The 17,794-nt window shown below is 23.7% G+C and overlaps 1 protein-coding gene across 3 annotated transcripts in view; it reads left to right on the top strand.

The window, feature by feature from the left end:
• LOC129609609 (cadherin-86C) overlaps positions 1 to 17,794 on the top strand; it is a 78,839-nt gene that overhangs the window by 34,230 nt on the left and 26,815 nt on the right. For all 3 annotated transcript variants that reach the window (XR_008697025.1, XM_055521636.1, XM_055521635.1), the window contains exon 2: positions 5,782 to 6,238. Coding sequence is in view for 2 of the 3 variants with exons in the window: in XM_055521636.1 (XP_055377611.1) it covers positions 5,783 to 6,238 (456 nt within the window). In the remaining variant the exon portion in view is untranslated. The remainder of the gene's footprint in view (positions 1 to 5,781; positions 6,239 to 17,794) is intronic.

The raw sequence follows: 17,794 nt of genomic DNA, 5'->3' as shown, positions 1-17,794 counted from the left end.
CAAAAAAAAAAAAAAACAAAAATATTGTATTAAGTTTAAATGGCGTTTTGTTTTTTCTTTAGTTTTTTATTACATGCTAGTAATTTATAAAATTCCCACATTACAAATAACAAATAGTATATAAAATACTGTCAAAAGAGTAATCGTAATTAAAAGCGAATTAAAAATATTTTTTCAAGAATTACTATGATTATTTAATTATTAACTAACAGTTAGTTAAATAAGAGTATATAAGAGACGATAATTAAAGATTATAGAAGAAGAAAATCTTTGTACAAATGTAAAATAAAAAAAAAATAATTAAAATTAGAAAAACTTCTGTTTCCATGCTTACTTTTTTTGGATATCAAAATACCAGTGGCATAAACGACAAGACAACATGATGTACATGAGCCATGAACCAATTTTCAATACTGGATATTTTTTTTTTGGTTTTTTTCACTAATTTAAAAAAAAAAAGCATCTTTGTGAAGAAAAATCTCAAAAATCATCATAAAAAATATTGTGTTATTAGATAATAATTATTTTGTATTGAAGTTGAAAATTAAAAGCGAAATATTCGGAAAAATATCGCATAGTCACAATGTGCGCCATTTATTGCTCTGTTAAATTTTAAAACAAGAAAACAAGTTTTGTTTTTTCCTTTGGTTTCATTATTATTTTGTCAAGTTTCTTTCTTATATATTTTCCATCGTGTACACACAATTAATACTATAATTCTATATAGATAAATATGTGTATATATATATATATATATATAGTTAATAATGCTGAAATGAAACTAAAATTACAAGCTCAAAATTCTGAAATTATGTACCCAGTGAGTTTTCTTAGTAATTTGAATATTTATTTCAAAAGAAATTTTATTGAAGAAGTATGCGTAAATGAAGCATTCAACTTGAACCGGAATTATGGAAGTCGATATAGAACGGATTTCAGTCGATAATGGTTATTAACGACTTCTACCGTTGTGATATTTAATCTATTGAGATAAAATCTATTGAGTGAAATTGTCTGCCACCATGACGACTTTCATAATTGAATTCTAATGATTTAATTTTAAATTAGTACTCTAAAAAAGAAAAATTATTAATTATTCAGCTAGCCGAATAGTTATTTATTTCAAAAATTTATTGGGAAGAATATCACGCCTTTTGAACTTCAATTTCAGGTTTTGAAAAATTTGGTTGTTATTTTGCGAACTATGCTCAAAGTACATTTAAATTTAACTTAATCCGGATATGGACAGGACGCTTACCATATTAAAAACGCTACTTTTATGACTCAAGTTCATTTCTAAGAGAATAATGTATAAAATTAAAGCTTCAGCCTATAAGTATGCTATTCGATAACTTATTGAAATAATCGATTATGACGCCAAAATTACAATTAAAAATTTGAAAACTTAATCACATATTACTACATATGCTGTACGTGCAAGTGTAACAATTTTTTAATTTGTATAATATAGCTTTGCGTTTAGATCCACACTTTGAAGCCTAGTGAAAATTATCATTATTATTAAATATTTATGATTAATAAATATTAAAATTGTGCACTGGATTTTTACATTGTCGTTGTTTTACTCGTTTTTATTGATCACATTCAACTGAAGTACGTTTATTTTATGCGAAAGCTGTTTATACTCGTATTAATAAAGGTTATGATTGGTTACGTTATAAAAGTTATTCTGCTGTTTTTCTGGTTCAGTTAAGAAAGAAAGTAAATGGGAATAAGATCACGGTGTTGGTACATTTTGTTTTTTTTTTGTTATTATTATTATTTTTTTTCTTTTATCTATAAATACTTATTTATAAGTTATTTTTTTACTTATTTAACCACAATATTTAAAAGTTAAGAGTACATTTTCAACATTTTTATGAGATTATTGTATTATATTGCAGATACAGCTGGTTTTAAATTTTATACATAGAAATAATTATTTGTAAGTATGTGTATAAATTTACAATTACAATTGTAACTGTATATAAAGTAAAGAAATACCATAAAAATTGTAAATGAATTATTATAGAAGTATAAAGTTTTAATTCAATGAAAACGTACAATTTTCTGATATTAGATAAAGTTATAGAGTTTAGTTAGATTTTTCTTTGTAATAAATGTGATATAAGAAATATATTTTTTATATTTGTCTGATATTTGAAAATGTGTTACCGTTAGAAAGAAATATTTATATATGGTATTATTAATTTTCAGTTTTGAGATTTTTGCATAGCTGTCCCTTATCTATTAATTTAAATTCTCTTTTGAACATTAAAAACATTGATGTTTGCTATATTACAAATATTGACGTGTTGTAATCCCTATTATCGTAAATATCGTAATAATACCGTAACCATATATCGTAACCTTATCGTAAACTATACGATACAATGTGTATACGGAAGATTCTTAATGTAAGTAATTCATACTACAATATTGCTACAAAAAAATTATAAGGGAATATCTGAAAATAACGTTCTGTTTATATGAATCCGAATTTTCGTGGTGTAGTATTGTTTGTTCATTATCCGGATTTTTGTGGTGTAATTTTGTTCCTTCCCATAACGTTCATTAATTAAATGAAAAATATTGCAAATAGTTTATTTAGGATGATGTCAAGACTGGAAATAGCAATTTTTATTAAGCGTTTATGTGAAACACTTTCTTATGTCTTCGAATTATATTAAGAAACTTTAAATAAATTCTTTCCAACGGGTTAGTTTTGATATTCTCATTATTATACCACCCATATGTTTTCATAAAACGGTAACTCTGAAATAAATTTAAATTAAAATTATAAAATAAAAAAGTAGGTATGTTATTTTATATATTTTAAGGTTGGTATTAACAATTAATACTCGATTTTTTTTTTTAAATTTCCACGTATCACACAAAACAAGAACAAAAATAAATAAAAAAAAGAAAAAAATCGTATTAAAATTTTAATTTCGATTTTAAAATAAATTTGTTCTTAAAATTATAATTAATAATAAAATTAATTAAGATAAATTAAAGTCTATATAAATTTATTTTACTAGTGTTTTGTATAAAAAATTCACAATACTCATTATTTGGAAAATTAAAGAAAAAAGGTACGCCGTCGTAATGACAAAAATAAAATAAGAGAGAGAAAGAAAGAAAAAAAAAGAGGAAAATTGCGCAATTTAAACCGGCGCGCACAGATGGGAAACTTGTCACTTATATTACAATGAAACAAAGAAAAAGAAAAATATATGTGCATTATATGTATGTATGTATATATATATGTATGTGTGTCACAAAATAACAACAATAACTTAAATGACAAACAACGTTATTCTATTTTCAATATGTAGCCAAAAGAGGGAGTAAAAAGTAATCGTGAAAATGTTGTGGCATATAAGAAAAAAAAATACGTTCAGGAAATCGAAACGAATATAAAATTTTTATTGAGATAAATAGAAAGATGACGCGATCTTTGATGTTGCAATAATAATAAAAAAAAAATTGGTACTCTATAATAAAAAAAAAAATTAAATTTTTTTTTCCACATCGTTGTTGAACCATTTATATTTCGATGCCAAAAAAGAAAAAAGAGAAAAAACAAAAACGAGCAGAAAAATTACAATGAAATGATGATGAATGATTTTTTGTTATATTAAGAATAACAACAGTATAACAAAAAAAAATTTAATATTAGAAATCAAAGTAAGAAAAACAATCTAACAAACAAATATAAAAATAACAAAAAAAAATTGAATCGAAAAAGAGAGTAATAAAATCGTTTTGTCTTAAACTGAAAATCGATTTAACCTTTTCGAAGGCTACGCTTGACACCTCATATATACACTATAAAAAAAAAATATAATAACAATGGTATATAAGATCGTGACTCTGTCAAATATCTCAATTTTTATTAAAACTATCATTATTTTAGATTCAATTGGGTATATTTTTTTTTTTTTAATTTCGTTCATATTGTAGTAATTTTTCTATATCTACATACATACCCTACATATATTTAGTATATTATTTGAAACAAATTTCTCAAAAGATAAAACAGGAGAAAAAAAAAAGTGTATAAAATAAAGATGGAGGATTTTTTTTGAAGAAACCTTTGTTAACGTTTTCCAACTAACAAACAATAATATTTTTGAAATTCTTTCATAACAAAAAAAAAAATACTTAATAAAAGTAACTATTTAAATGTATAGATGGCACACTTTAATTTTAATATAAAAATTATTTATGCTCATTTTATAGCACCATTTTATAAATGAGCACATTTAAAAGAAAGTATAACAGTACCAGTATATTATATGAAAATTATTATTGAGGAATTTTAATCCAATTCATACAAAAATTATATTGTATAATTATTGATTTTTAATATAATCCTTAACATCTCAACTAATTGATTAGATTTTGGTAATAATAATTGATTTGTAAATAATAAAATGTTCATTAAACGTTTAATATAAAAGTGAAATCGAAATTAAATAAAATTTTCTTTATATTGTTATTTAATATTTAATTATTATTGATTTATTTTTATTTAATTAAAAGATGGATTGCATTATTTACAAAATGAATTCCTTTTTTATCCCTCTTTATGTATAGGTATACACATGGAAAATAATTTTAATTAATTTATGTAATAATAGTGTTGTCCATATAATTGAAGAATAACAGTGAAATTTAATTTTGAAAAGATTAAATTTACATGAATAAAAATCGAAATTTTAATTTAATTATTGAAATACTATTAATTATTATGGGTAGAATTTTGTTATTTTAAATGGCTATACTACTAACAGCGAAGAATTACCATTATTTTTCTCCTTTCTCTCCTTTTGCTTTCATTTTTAGGATAGTTGAGTTTAAAATACAAAAAAATTTTAAAAATTACTGAAGCGTTTGGAGCAGCTGTCGGCAAACTTTCGTGGGTTAAGGGCAAATGTGTGCTATATGAGTATGAATATGGGCCACTTGAGTTTCCTATATTATCTACTTACAAGAAAAATTACATTTTCAACTGACTTATCCTATACCATATCTATTATCTTCCCATATTAATATTTCCCATATCTATCCGTGATTAAATTTTTAAAAATTTTTTTGAAAAATTTTAACAGTCGCAATCGAATATATTTTGAAGTTGAATGGGGCGCACTTTGCCGACGGCTGTTTTGAACTATTATGCAATGTTCTTTCTTAATGTGATTAAGGATAGTCTAATATCTCAGACTATCTAATGTTGAAGTCAAAAATGTGAGTTTACAATTATTAATAATTAACTTAATCGGCAGATATATCTATTAAAGCCTAGTAGAGTAGCCATATAATACTGCGAATGTAGTTCTAATTTTAATGAAAGCTATTAATTTTGTACGTTTTTCATATGTGAATTAATTTATATGCCCTCAAATTGTATATACATGGGATTGAAATATTAATGAAGGAATAATTTTACTATAACGATATTGAAAAATTTACATTATGTCACATGCTCTAAAATATGATGAATTATTTCTAATCTTACGATACTCAGTGAATTCAAAATCTTATTTTGGGGCATAACATTTAAAGTAGAAAATTTTTAAGGAAACTATTTAAAGAATAAAATTCAGCGCTAAAATATAAAATTTTATATACATATGTATATGTACATATATAGGTACCTAATAACTTTTTGGAATTTAGAAAAAAAAATCAAATTATCTATTTTTTTTTTTTAAAATAATAATTATAAATGCCATAATTTCATTTAAAAAAAATTATTTTTTTTTATTATTTTAGAATGGCTTCTATTACTGGACATTTGTTACGTTTCTATATGCTATTAATAGGAATGTTTTCAATGACAACATACAGTGTAGATCCAAAATTTGATCCATCAACAAGAATGAGATTAGTTTTAATACCAGCTGATGCAATGGTCGGTTCTGTTATATATAGATTGCGTGCCACAGATGAAGAATTTGATTATCCATTAGCATTTGAATTAGTTGGAGATGCATCATCATCAATAGTACAAGTAGAAACGCTTCCATGTACAAAATATAATTCAGTTTGCCAAGCAAACGTAATATTACAAAGACGTCTTGAACCAGGACGATTTCATGATTTTCAAGTTTCTGTTAAAGATACAAAAGGTGGTATGTCAGTGCAATCATGTTCAATAACAGCAACTAATTTCACAACGCCATATGATTTAATATTTCCTCATAAACCGGGTATAATTATAATACCTGAGGTAAGTAATAATTGTATTATTTTCTTGTTTATAAATATTTTTTTTTGTTGTTGCTCTCTTTAGAGACCCATTAAAAATTCATTATTTTTATTAATATTTAATGACAAGGTATTTAATAAGTTTATCACAAAATGTTGTAACTTGTATTAAAATAATCGATTAAGAAAATGTTAATGGAACTCTATAGATCTTCATCTTTCGTATAATAGTCACTTTTCTGGTTCAACTACATTATAAGTATATAATATTTATCATAAAAAAAAATAATTTTTTTTCTTAAAGCACATTACATATTTTTATATGAATGTACGAGTATATACACATAATTAGTTCTATATAATTATCTAGTATGTATTACACATACTTATGTTCAAATAATATTACGGTTTACCTTATTTTACTATAAATAGTCTATTAAAGAATCCTTGGAAAAGATAATTTTTTTTTATTAAATAAATATTGTATTAGATAATGCAGTTGGTTTTAGTTTCTGATAAGTAAAATAACCAGTTGACATTGGAACGTTTCCAAGTAAAATAAAGTTTAATAAACGATGCATTTAAGTGTGATGTATAATGAACACACACACACACATACTGCTGTAAAATAAGAATATGTTTTGCTATTTGTTGATATTTGGAGGTGTGGGAACAAATTTTACACACATAATTTTTTTAACTAAAATCAAATTAATGTAGGTGGATCATCTTTGAGTCATTAACATAAATATCGTATCGAGTATATTCATACATATATGTATGTAAACAATAATATATTATCTCAGAAATTAATAGATATTAAAAAATTTCAAACTGATTTTATGGTTCATAAATTAAAATTTAATGATGTCTAAACAAAATCAAAACAAAATTTTAAATAATGAAATTTTAATTGATGGCAAACAACAACACTGTACTCAGAATCAGAGTTGGCAAGCTTTAGGATACATGCGAATAAGTTTTCATTGGTAAATGTGTCAAAATAAACGTGAGCTTCCACAGAATTTTAACGCTTTCTTCTACGTTTGAATAGCGTTACTATTTTACATTTTATAGAAAATTTCTACTCTTCAATAAAAATTTTGTTTGCCGATTTTTAATTTACATATAACGTAAATTACATCTCTATCTTCAGTATATAAATTATTTCTAATTGAGCATGATCCAAAAAAAAAAGTGTTTGCCATCCCTGCTTAATGTTGCAAAATATATAAAAAATTTTTTCAATTTTTTTTCAACGCATAACCAAAACTGAATGCATATTTGTATAAGAGTATTATTTTCGCTGTAACCCTACAATTCATATATGTACGTATGTAATTCTATACATATGTAAATCAAACTGTTTATGTTCATGTATGGAAAACGTACCGAAATTTTATGCAAAGTATTCGGCTACCTTTTCTAGCTATTTAAGAAATTTTGTATTTAAAATAAAGATCGCTTCTGATTAAAAAAAAAAATGCTCTGTTGAAAATTAATGATAAATTATGACAGATTTTTACAAACCTACATATATATATCAATGTAAACAATTATTGTATGCTAAGCATAATAATGAATATTAATTAATATTTATAGATATGAATGATATTATGAATAACCATAAATACCACAACAAAACGTTATAATTCAAAATTAACTAGGTTATTCCGAAGTAGATTTTAGGAAAATAATTAATGTGCCATTTGAAATTCCTTTCTCTATTTCTATAAAAGTATGATGAGAATTTTATAAAATAGATAAAAGTTTTTAAGATAACGTCCTTTACTGCATTAAATAAATCCGCTGCAACTATTGCGACGTGACATTTTAATTTTCGTTATAGTCTAAATCCATTTTAATTAAAACTTCGTAAAAAAAAACGTTTATTCAACTCACACATAAATTTGTACTGCAGCTGCCCTGATAACTTAAAAAAAGCATGATCTTGTAAAAATTTAATTAAAATCATTTTAAACTACCGTAGTGCGTGTATTGAACTTAAGCAAGTGCAAATTTATGTAATCCGTTTTAAGAAACTAAAGAGTAAGCGTATTGACATAAAAAATTTGTTAACGTATTAGGTCTGAAACGTGAAAAAATATAGGGTCGGTAAATTAAAAAAAAAAATACAGGCCTATTAAATGCCTATGCCTTGCTTTTTAAACCTACACATTGCTTTTTTTTTGCAAATATACCCGGGCTTTGCATTTATTAAAAGCTCGCATAAATACAATTAATTTGCATTGGTCCACAAACATAAATGCAGCTTATTCAATTATAAAAATATATTTCGAGAAATAAAAGTTGTCTAAATTTGTTTTATTTTTTAATTAAACAAAATTAGTTTTCCTAGCTAACTAGTCAGTTCCTAAGATGCCGCATATTTTCAAGAATGCCACAAATAAAATAATCGAATAACTTTTTCTACAAAAAATAAATTTATCTTCTCGCAATATATTATGAAAGAGTCACCAAACTGCTTTTTTTATGTTTCGAGAAAAACGCACTTGAAAATATACACAATAATTGCTAATTTGCAGTGACGTGAAAAATTTACAACGTTATTTTTCCGAAAATACTAACGTTAGACTTACGTGGGTTTTTTTATAAAAATAGTTTAAAAATTTCTGAAGTTTTTTGTATACATAACTCAAAACTCATAAAAAAAAGTAGTTCCGTGACTTTTCCAGAATTACTGTCTTCGAATTTGGCTGAATTTCAAAAGGTATTGAAAGCTCGGACCAATTATAAAGATTTCAATAAGAATACAATTTTAGTATATTATAGAACCATACCTTTTGTTTGTGGTTCTAGAAAATTTAGATAGTAAAATTTTTTGAAAAATAGTAGTGTGTATAGAATAAATAATGGTGGTTATAATCTACACTGTCTTGCTTGATTTGATTAATTCTATTTACATTCAATTATATATACAAAAAAATCCTTAATGGGCCCATCATCTATTACAACCCTATATACAGTAATTTATTTTAAATTTTTCATGTAACAATATTCACACACGCCCAGAATAAATAAAAATTATAAAAAATTATTACAGAAAGATGTGCTTCTTTGAACCCCATTTATTTGTATCCTCTATAATTCTATGATATTCTTTAAATATTTTAATTTTTATACTCATATTTATAATACAAGTAATAAATTTATTTATTTTTTTTTGTGCTATTGCTGTTATTTTGTTTTCTTTATAATTTTCGTATGAAAAGTATAAGGCGAAGCAAAAAAAAAACTCTTTAGGTACATTTGCATACGACAAAAATTATATAATTTATTTATGTTAATTAATCCAAACATAAGCAATAATAATAAAAACAAAAACACCTTTATTATACATACCTATATATAAAAAAAAATTATTTGTAAGAATTCAAATTATAAATATTTGCGCATACACAACATATTTAATTACCATTTTTAAAAAAAATAAATAAAAAAATATTTTTTGTCCAATTTAAAGTTAAAGAAAAAAAAAAAATTTTTTTAAAGGTTAACAACTTTAATTAAATAAAATCGTTTGTTCCGAATTGTTTCTTTAATTAAGTTAAACAAAACTTCTTTTACAATTCACATTTCGAAAAGATCGAATGAAACGATTTAGTACTTGAAATACTTAACCACCAAAACACAATCAGTCTCTCTCTTTTTTCTTGCGCTGTTATTGACAAGATAATAGAGAAAATTGTCGATATTAAATAAAAATCCGGTCTTGGGTAGAACTGAAAAACTAAAAAAAAAAAAATAAAATAATAACTAATTTAAAAAATTTTTTTATTTTTTTCTTACTTGCACAATTCGAGTATTTTTATGAAATAAAAAAAAAAATTCATTGTCATCGGAATTTAATGAATAAAAAAAAATTTTTTTTCTTATTTTTCTAATTAAAAAATTTTTTAGAATTCGATTTTTGTAAATAATAAATGTTCCATCCCTAAAATTTTTCATACAAAATAAAGAGTAATATTACTTTGCACTGATTTTGTAAAGAATCTAAAATTCAAAAAGAAAAAAAAAAAGACAATAAAGGCCAGTAAATGAGCTTCTATCTACCTGAATTATGTGTACTTTATTTTAAACAAATAATAACGGGTTCTCCTAGCTGTTTATTTTATTATTTTAATTCTCTTTATACTTTTCTGTTACCTATATAACTAAAAAATCTTCGATGATTTGACCTTATTTTTGGAATGAAATTTTACTAGATTTTTTTGAGCCTAAAATGAGAAGAAAAAAAATTGAAAAATAAATAAAAATTACTTAAGTTCGAAATTTTTTTTTTTTTTAAACAAGCAAGGGCATCATCAATTATTCAAATAGTTAAAAGACAAAAAAAAAAAAATCATGTTCAAAAAAATTTTAAACAGAAAAAATAGCAAAAATGTATCTGACATTGACATTTTTAGTAAAAATTAAATTGGTTCGAAATTTTGATTTTAAAAATAAGATAATGTAAATAAAAAAAAAACTGTTAATTTTAATACAAGTTAAGTTGTTGGAAAGATAATCGTAGGTTTTGAAATACAAAAAAAAAATATTTTTTTTCTCTCTCATCTTCAATTTTTAATTTTTATGTCTTGTCCAATTTCTATTTAATATGAAAGTTGTATGTATCGATTGTATCGATACAGATAACCAATACTTTTATTTGACATTTTGAAGTATAATAATAATAATAAGAAGAAGAAGAAAAAAAATACAATTTATAATTATTGACAGTTGTTGAGCATTTCAGAAAAAAAGGTTTAAAAATTTTTTGATTTTTTTTAAGATTTCATAATATTCCTCAATTACATGTGTACAATGAAACCACTTTAAAATGAACGAAAAATGTTTATTTAGTACTTACATAAAATTTAACAATTTGTTATGGTGTTTATAGAAAAATACTTGCTCATTTAAAGATATACAGTTTTACAAATTAAACTAAAACAGTTTAGGAGAAACTTCACAATTTTGCATGCCTAAAGATGCAACAGAATTAAGAATTATGAGTAATAGGAAAATCCTAAGGAGGACTCATAGGATTTTACTATTACTCATATCCATCGCTTGGCCATTTTATATCAAATTTCAAACAGTTGGTAGTTTAAAGGAGTTCATTTATAAAACAAATAATTTTTTTATTATATAACTTCCAACCCATAGATGTGTAAATAAATGAAATCATCTTTTTAGTCTAAATATTCAAAATGAGAAATAAAAAATTTACCAAATTTGAATCAGTGGCAATTAGTTGAATGGAATAAATGCGATACTTTATGTTATACAATGAAAGCTAAAAAATATCTATAAATATGAAAGCTTTAAAAATTTTTCAATGCTATTATGCCAAAAATGCACTTGGCAATAAAAAAAACTCAGTGCAAAACTAAAATTCATTATGAAAATATCACGACGCTGCTTACGAATTAAAAGTTATTTGCAATTTTCTTTCATGCAAATAAAACATTTTTAATTTTCCGTATTGTCAAAAACAACGTTTTGACACCGACCTTAAACCGTATTTAAATCTAAAACATCTTAAATTTTGTTTTTTAAAAGTACAATATAGAATGTAATACGGAACGTCATAATTTGCGTCTTTTTTACAACAAATTTTATATTTTACGGACGAATTTTTTTAGATTTTAGTCTTTAAGTACGTTTCATTTAATTTTAAAGAGTCTTTTATCAATATGCCGAAGAAATGAGTCGTCGTTTCAAATTAACAAAAACTTTTTTAATAAGATTTTTTTTATGGACCCGTTGTACATACATATGTAACATTTACATGACCGTGTATATTGGCTTTTTTTTATTGATTTTGGCAAATGTAGAAAGATAAGTGAAATCTAAAATTTGAATGAAACTTAAACGGGGCCTGAAAAGCAAATATCAAATTGATAATTTTTTTAATCATTAAAATTATAAGTAAAGTTATTCTTTAATGTCTTTACTTAAAATTAACGCGTCATTTTAAAATAACATTTACTGTATACCAAATCGTATACATACACATGTTGTATTGTATGTTTTGTATAGTGTTGCTATGAATAGTAATGAATATTTCCGTTTTGAATAACTATGTGATTGGTATTTATTAAAATTTCAGGAAATACATGAATTAATGAAATTTCATATTTTTAAACAACAAATGTAAATAATTTTTTTTTTTGCATTGAATAGTACAAATGAAAAAAAAAATAATCACAAAAATAACGAATTTCGGGTTTTAATTAAAGATGGTACTCTCCGATTAGATTGTATCGTGTTTAATCAACTTAAAATTAAATGGGATTAAATGAAGTTTAAATAATTTTAAACTTTCATTGTTGATTTCTTTATTTATTGTAAAAATCTTCTATTTTACTAACATTTTGATTTGATAATGTACAAGTTGTTTCTTTACAAAATATATACATTTACACATACGTATTATGCCGTGATATATTGATAACATTCGTATACATTTTTGATTGAGAAACAAAATAATTTTAAAAGTATAGTTCCTGAAACTGGTTTCAATTGTAATACAATAAAATTGCAATAAAAATAAATCAAAACTATGTACTTACATTACAGCCTTTGTGATGGGAAAATAAAATTTCGTCAAAGTGATCTTTTTCAAATTGTTAAATAAAAAAAATAGAAACTAGTTTGAAATTGTATAGAGTAATTTTTTTCAAGTTTATTAAGTACAAACAAATTCTTTATACTGTTATAAAGTATCAGTTGAATATCTAGGAGTGACCTAAATTTATATTCATATTATAAAGAGTAACTGAGTACAGAATTTGAATACCGAAATCAATATGGAATACATAAATTAATGTATAGTCGATTAAACTGATGATTTGTAAAACACTACTATTTGTGAATTTCTTTTTACTAATAAATTAAAAAGGCTTGATTATAGAGATTCAGAATTTTAGGCTCTTATTACAATATATATTGCATATGTTTAGGATTAATTTTAAATTAATTATTCTAAAAGTAATTCTAGTGGTATAACGGTTAAATGCTAAAAATTTGAATTAAAATATGAGGGTGCATTTTCAAATAAGAAGCCGATTTATTGTAATATTCTTGATTTTGCATTACAACGCTTACAAAGTTTATAGTGTTAAAGAGGAATGTGACTGGAAATTAATAAAATATGATGCGGAAAAACTTGGTTTTCATATGCAGATATCATATGAAACAATGTAAATTTCTTCAAAAATAATGGAAAACCTAATTAAGAATAACGATTAATTTCAAGCTATCAAGCATTATTTAGACATTGATATTTATTTCCCTCTAAAAATATATTGAATTGTGAGCGTATTGACTGTTTATTTTAAAATGTTTTAATTGCATAGTTAACTACAAAATTAACTATGCAATAAATTTCTAACTAAACCAAACGGAATTATAAAATAAGACTTGTGCCTTATAACAAACAGTTTCATAATAGTTTGATGGTATATCACAAGTATTAAATATTTTCGAAAAGTTTCAAGTGTAACTTTATATGTACATAAGATTATAAAAAGTTGTCTCAAATGTTTCAGTAACGTACTGCGAATATTAACCAAAGAATTTCAAAGGTTGAAAAAAGTTTTATTTAATTTAATAGATTTGTTTTACTTTCGTAATGAAAAGAAGTTTCCAGATAATGAAAAATAAAATTTTTCTATGAAAATTCCAAAATTCTTGTAAAATATAAAAGTTTACATTTGCCAAACTGCATGAGAGTATAACCTTTTGCCATCTTAATAATTTTCGAAAAAAGAACTATTATTTCGAATACGGAATATTAATTTATTCAAAAAAAAAAAATCTTTATATCTTTGAAACCGTAAATGGCTGCTAATGTATATGTAGCTTGTAAGAAAAACACCTTCCTAACCTCTAATTTTAATTTGATAACGTCAATAGTTTAATGGTTTAGCAAAAAATTTTATGTATAAATGTCCTTTTCTTCCCTTAAGAACATTTTGTTTAAAAATTGTTGAACATCTCTTGTTTGATTAGGCTCGGTTCTGACTTGTTCGGCGAATTATATGATTTCTAAAAAGTGCTTCAGCCTCCCATTTTCCAAGCAATGAAAAGTATGTAATAAACATTGCACATTGCGCGCATAATGATTGCGTACCTATTTTCTGTCGCTTATCGCGCATACGTTTACTTTGCATATATGGTAAATCCTTTGCTGTAGCTGATCATAGACCATAATGTTACAAAGTCTGAAGCCATTTCTTGGAACCACTTCCGTTATCGTCCATCTTCGTTCTCTATAGATTTGAAATATGTATACTTTTAAATTTTAAACTTTAATTTTATAGAAATTAAAATCGTCTTATAAAAAAATATCGTCTAATCGTCTTTTTCCAAAAAAAAAAAAAATTATCTAATCACTTAATTTTTACGTATAGCGTGAATTGCAAAATTTTTTGTTTTTTGTTTTTTGTAATACTTAATTATTCTTTAAAAAAAATATTAAATTAAATTTATGAAGTTAAAAATAAAATCGGTTGTAAATTCATCACCTATCATCTCCACTGAAATTAAATGTCAGTTAAAATAAGTCATAATCTATAATATTGATGTCAAAATTAGAAAAAATGAAGCAATAAAAAAAATAGTGAAATATTTTCTTTAACATCAAATAAGAAAGTGATTCAAATTTATTTTTTTTCCTATAATAACAAATAAAAAACACAATATCCTCTAAAATAAATTTAAGAAGATGATTGCTACCAATATACTTTCATTTTTATATAAAACAAGTTTTATGTCGGATTTTTTCTCAAAGCTGTTCCCAAGTAGTTTCCAATAATAATTTTATTTTAAAAGCATAATAACAACTCTTAGAAATTTTTATGTAATTTAATAGAAGACAAAAAAAAAATAATATTCATTGGTGCTTACCTAATTTACCAAAATTGAATGGATGTTTGTAAATAAATAAATGAACTAGATTAAAATTTAATTTATATATACATATATATATATGTATATACTGCAACACATCTCCTTATGCTTAACATGTATACCGTATATTACGAGTATATTATATTAATAACGTGTACTTATAGTAAGTATTTTTTTGTTTGTTACAATTTTGTTTGTTGCAATTTTAGCCCCTTTGCGGTACTTATTCTCAATTCGTTAATTTTTTTTTTTATTTTTTTATTTTATTAGGTTTGAATTACGAAACTATCATGTTATGAGCTTGTACTATGTATATACTACATATATATGCATAAACCTATAATAAATAATTCCATTTCCGGATGAAATTAAAACAAAGATTTTTCACGTTTTTTAATCGAAAAATTTTAAGATTTAGTATGTACTTACATACATACTTACATTTCTATAATATTGCATATACTAGTATTTTTAGCAATTTTCCAAGAAATTTTTGAAAAAAAGTTCTTATTAGTTTCATTTTGTCCATCGGTTCGTCCGTCTGTTCGTGGACATGTTTGCTAAACTTCTACACACTTCAATATAGAAAGCTGAACTTTTATACTCGTATGTAGATAGATTTTTAGTAAAAATTAATTTCCGTAGAAGGAAATTTTTACCTATCTCCCCCCCCCTTAAACTCTAAAAATACCATTTTATGATTATTTATTTATTGCAATTAAACTATAAGCATTTTTCAAGCTTTACAATTGCAGAAATATAGTGGCTGGCTTCTTCTACTGCTGCATAGTATACTTGAATTCTAAAAAAACAAAATGGTAAATAAATGCAGAAAGCTAACGGTGCATTCCATGCCATTAAAAAATATAATTATTTTTCTTAACTCACACAATTAACCCTTAAAATCTCTTTTGTTAACGCCCCTTTAATTTTCTTTACGCTTTATTTCAAAAATTGCATAAATTGTTCATCCTAAATATATGCAATCCTTGAAATAGTTTCGAATATGAATGAAAATAATTTTAGTAGTGTGATAGGTATACATAGACTGTTTTTAAAAGCCGTATTTTTACTTGTTGAAGAGAAAAGTGCTACATTATAATCCATTGTTTTGACCCAAATCTATTATTTTATATAAATGTAGATTATAATATAAGTAACTAAGTTTTTAGTATGTATTAAATCTACTGCATATAAATATTTTCGAGAGCATAAAGTAAAAAAAAAATTACTATTTTTTACAATATTTCTGTTATAAAGTATTGCATAATTCTTAATAAAAGCAAATCAATGAAAAGCATTTTGAATTAGTATGAATTTAATGTATGAAAGTATGTATGCTGGTTTTAATTTAACTATTATGGAAAAATTGAACTTATGTAGCAACTACCGATAAGTGTAAATGGTTTTAATGACTATGTATAATAGTTATTATTTTTTTTTTTTAATTTACGAGTATAATGTATGCCTACATATAAAATATAATGATTGTGTTTTATGGATATGATGTTGTTGTAGACAAAAACAAAAAATTGAAGTATATATATGCGTATATAAATTGCGTATATACTTGTTTTATTGTGTACCATGAGGATTGGTACTAAGTCTGTATATGTATATACAAAATGTTCCATTGAAGGAATGGAATATAAATGTTATATAACATTATGCTAAAACCAAAAATAAAAATATTTACATTTTTAATATATATATATCATATATATATAATAATTATATATATACCTACATATTATTTAAAAACATTTGTATTACGAATATAGGTACATAATATATTTTTGGTATGCATATTTCTAGTTAATTTAATATTTTAATATGGAAAATGCTTCTTATTTGAATTAATACCATACGCATTAAAATATACATACCTTTTTTATTTTTTTCCTTCTATCTCTATATGCTTACATATTTCAAATATTTATGTGATATGAGATTTTCTATTTTAAATTTTTTACATTTTTAAAATTTATTTTACTGCAAAACTTTTGTTTGTTTATATATAGTAGATTTTCGTATAGTGTTAATTAAAATAAATATATGATGTTTTTTTTTTTTAAATGTACAAAAACCTATAAAAACAATAATATTATTATGAATACAAAATCTTATACTTGAATAAATTAATATTTAAATTAGAGAGGGGTTCGATATTCTTTTTTTTTAGTTTTTTAAATTTTAAAATTTATTCAATTTTCCTATATAAATATAGCTACACAAAATATTATTTTTATACATATAGGTACTGTATTTATCATACTCGGAGGTAAAATATAAGGCGCCATAAAGTTTGTAAGGCTAATAAGCTCTAACAAGCTCTTTCAATTAAAAAACTAAATTTTTACTTATAGGATATTAATAAAACAAAACGAGAAAAAATAGACTTGACCTTGGCAACTCTGTGATACCCGTACGAATTTGTTATTCTATGTGCGATTAAATTTGCCATAGCTGACTACTTTAAGTTGTCATATAATCATATTAATTTATGCAAAATTTCGGTACTGTGTTTTTCAAAATATTGTGTGTGCCAAACTACTGTTGAAGTTGTATGGCAGGTACCAGAAGGAGCCAAGTAATTTTAACGAATTTTATCAAACACATCGGCCCTACTAATGTATTCGCTTGTGTGAAATATCAATAT

Source organism: Condylostylus longicornis, unplaced genomic scaffold (genome assembly GCF_029603195.1).
Source record: "Condylostylus longicornis isolate FDR11 unplaced genomic scaffold, ASM2960319v2 ptg000040l, whole genome shotgun sequence".
Lineage (NCBI taxonomy): Eukaryota > Metazoa > Arthropoda > Insecta > Diptera > Dolichopodidae > Condylostylus > Condylostylus longicornis.
The sequence above is the reverse complement of the archived record's forward strand: the minus strand, read 5'-3'. Positions and strand labels throughout refer to the sequence as shown.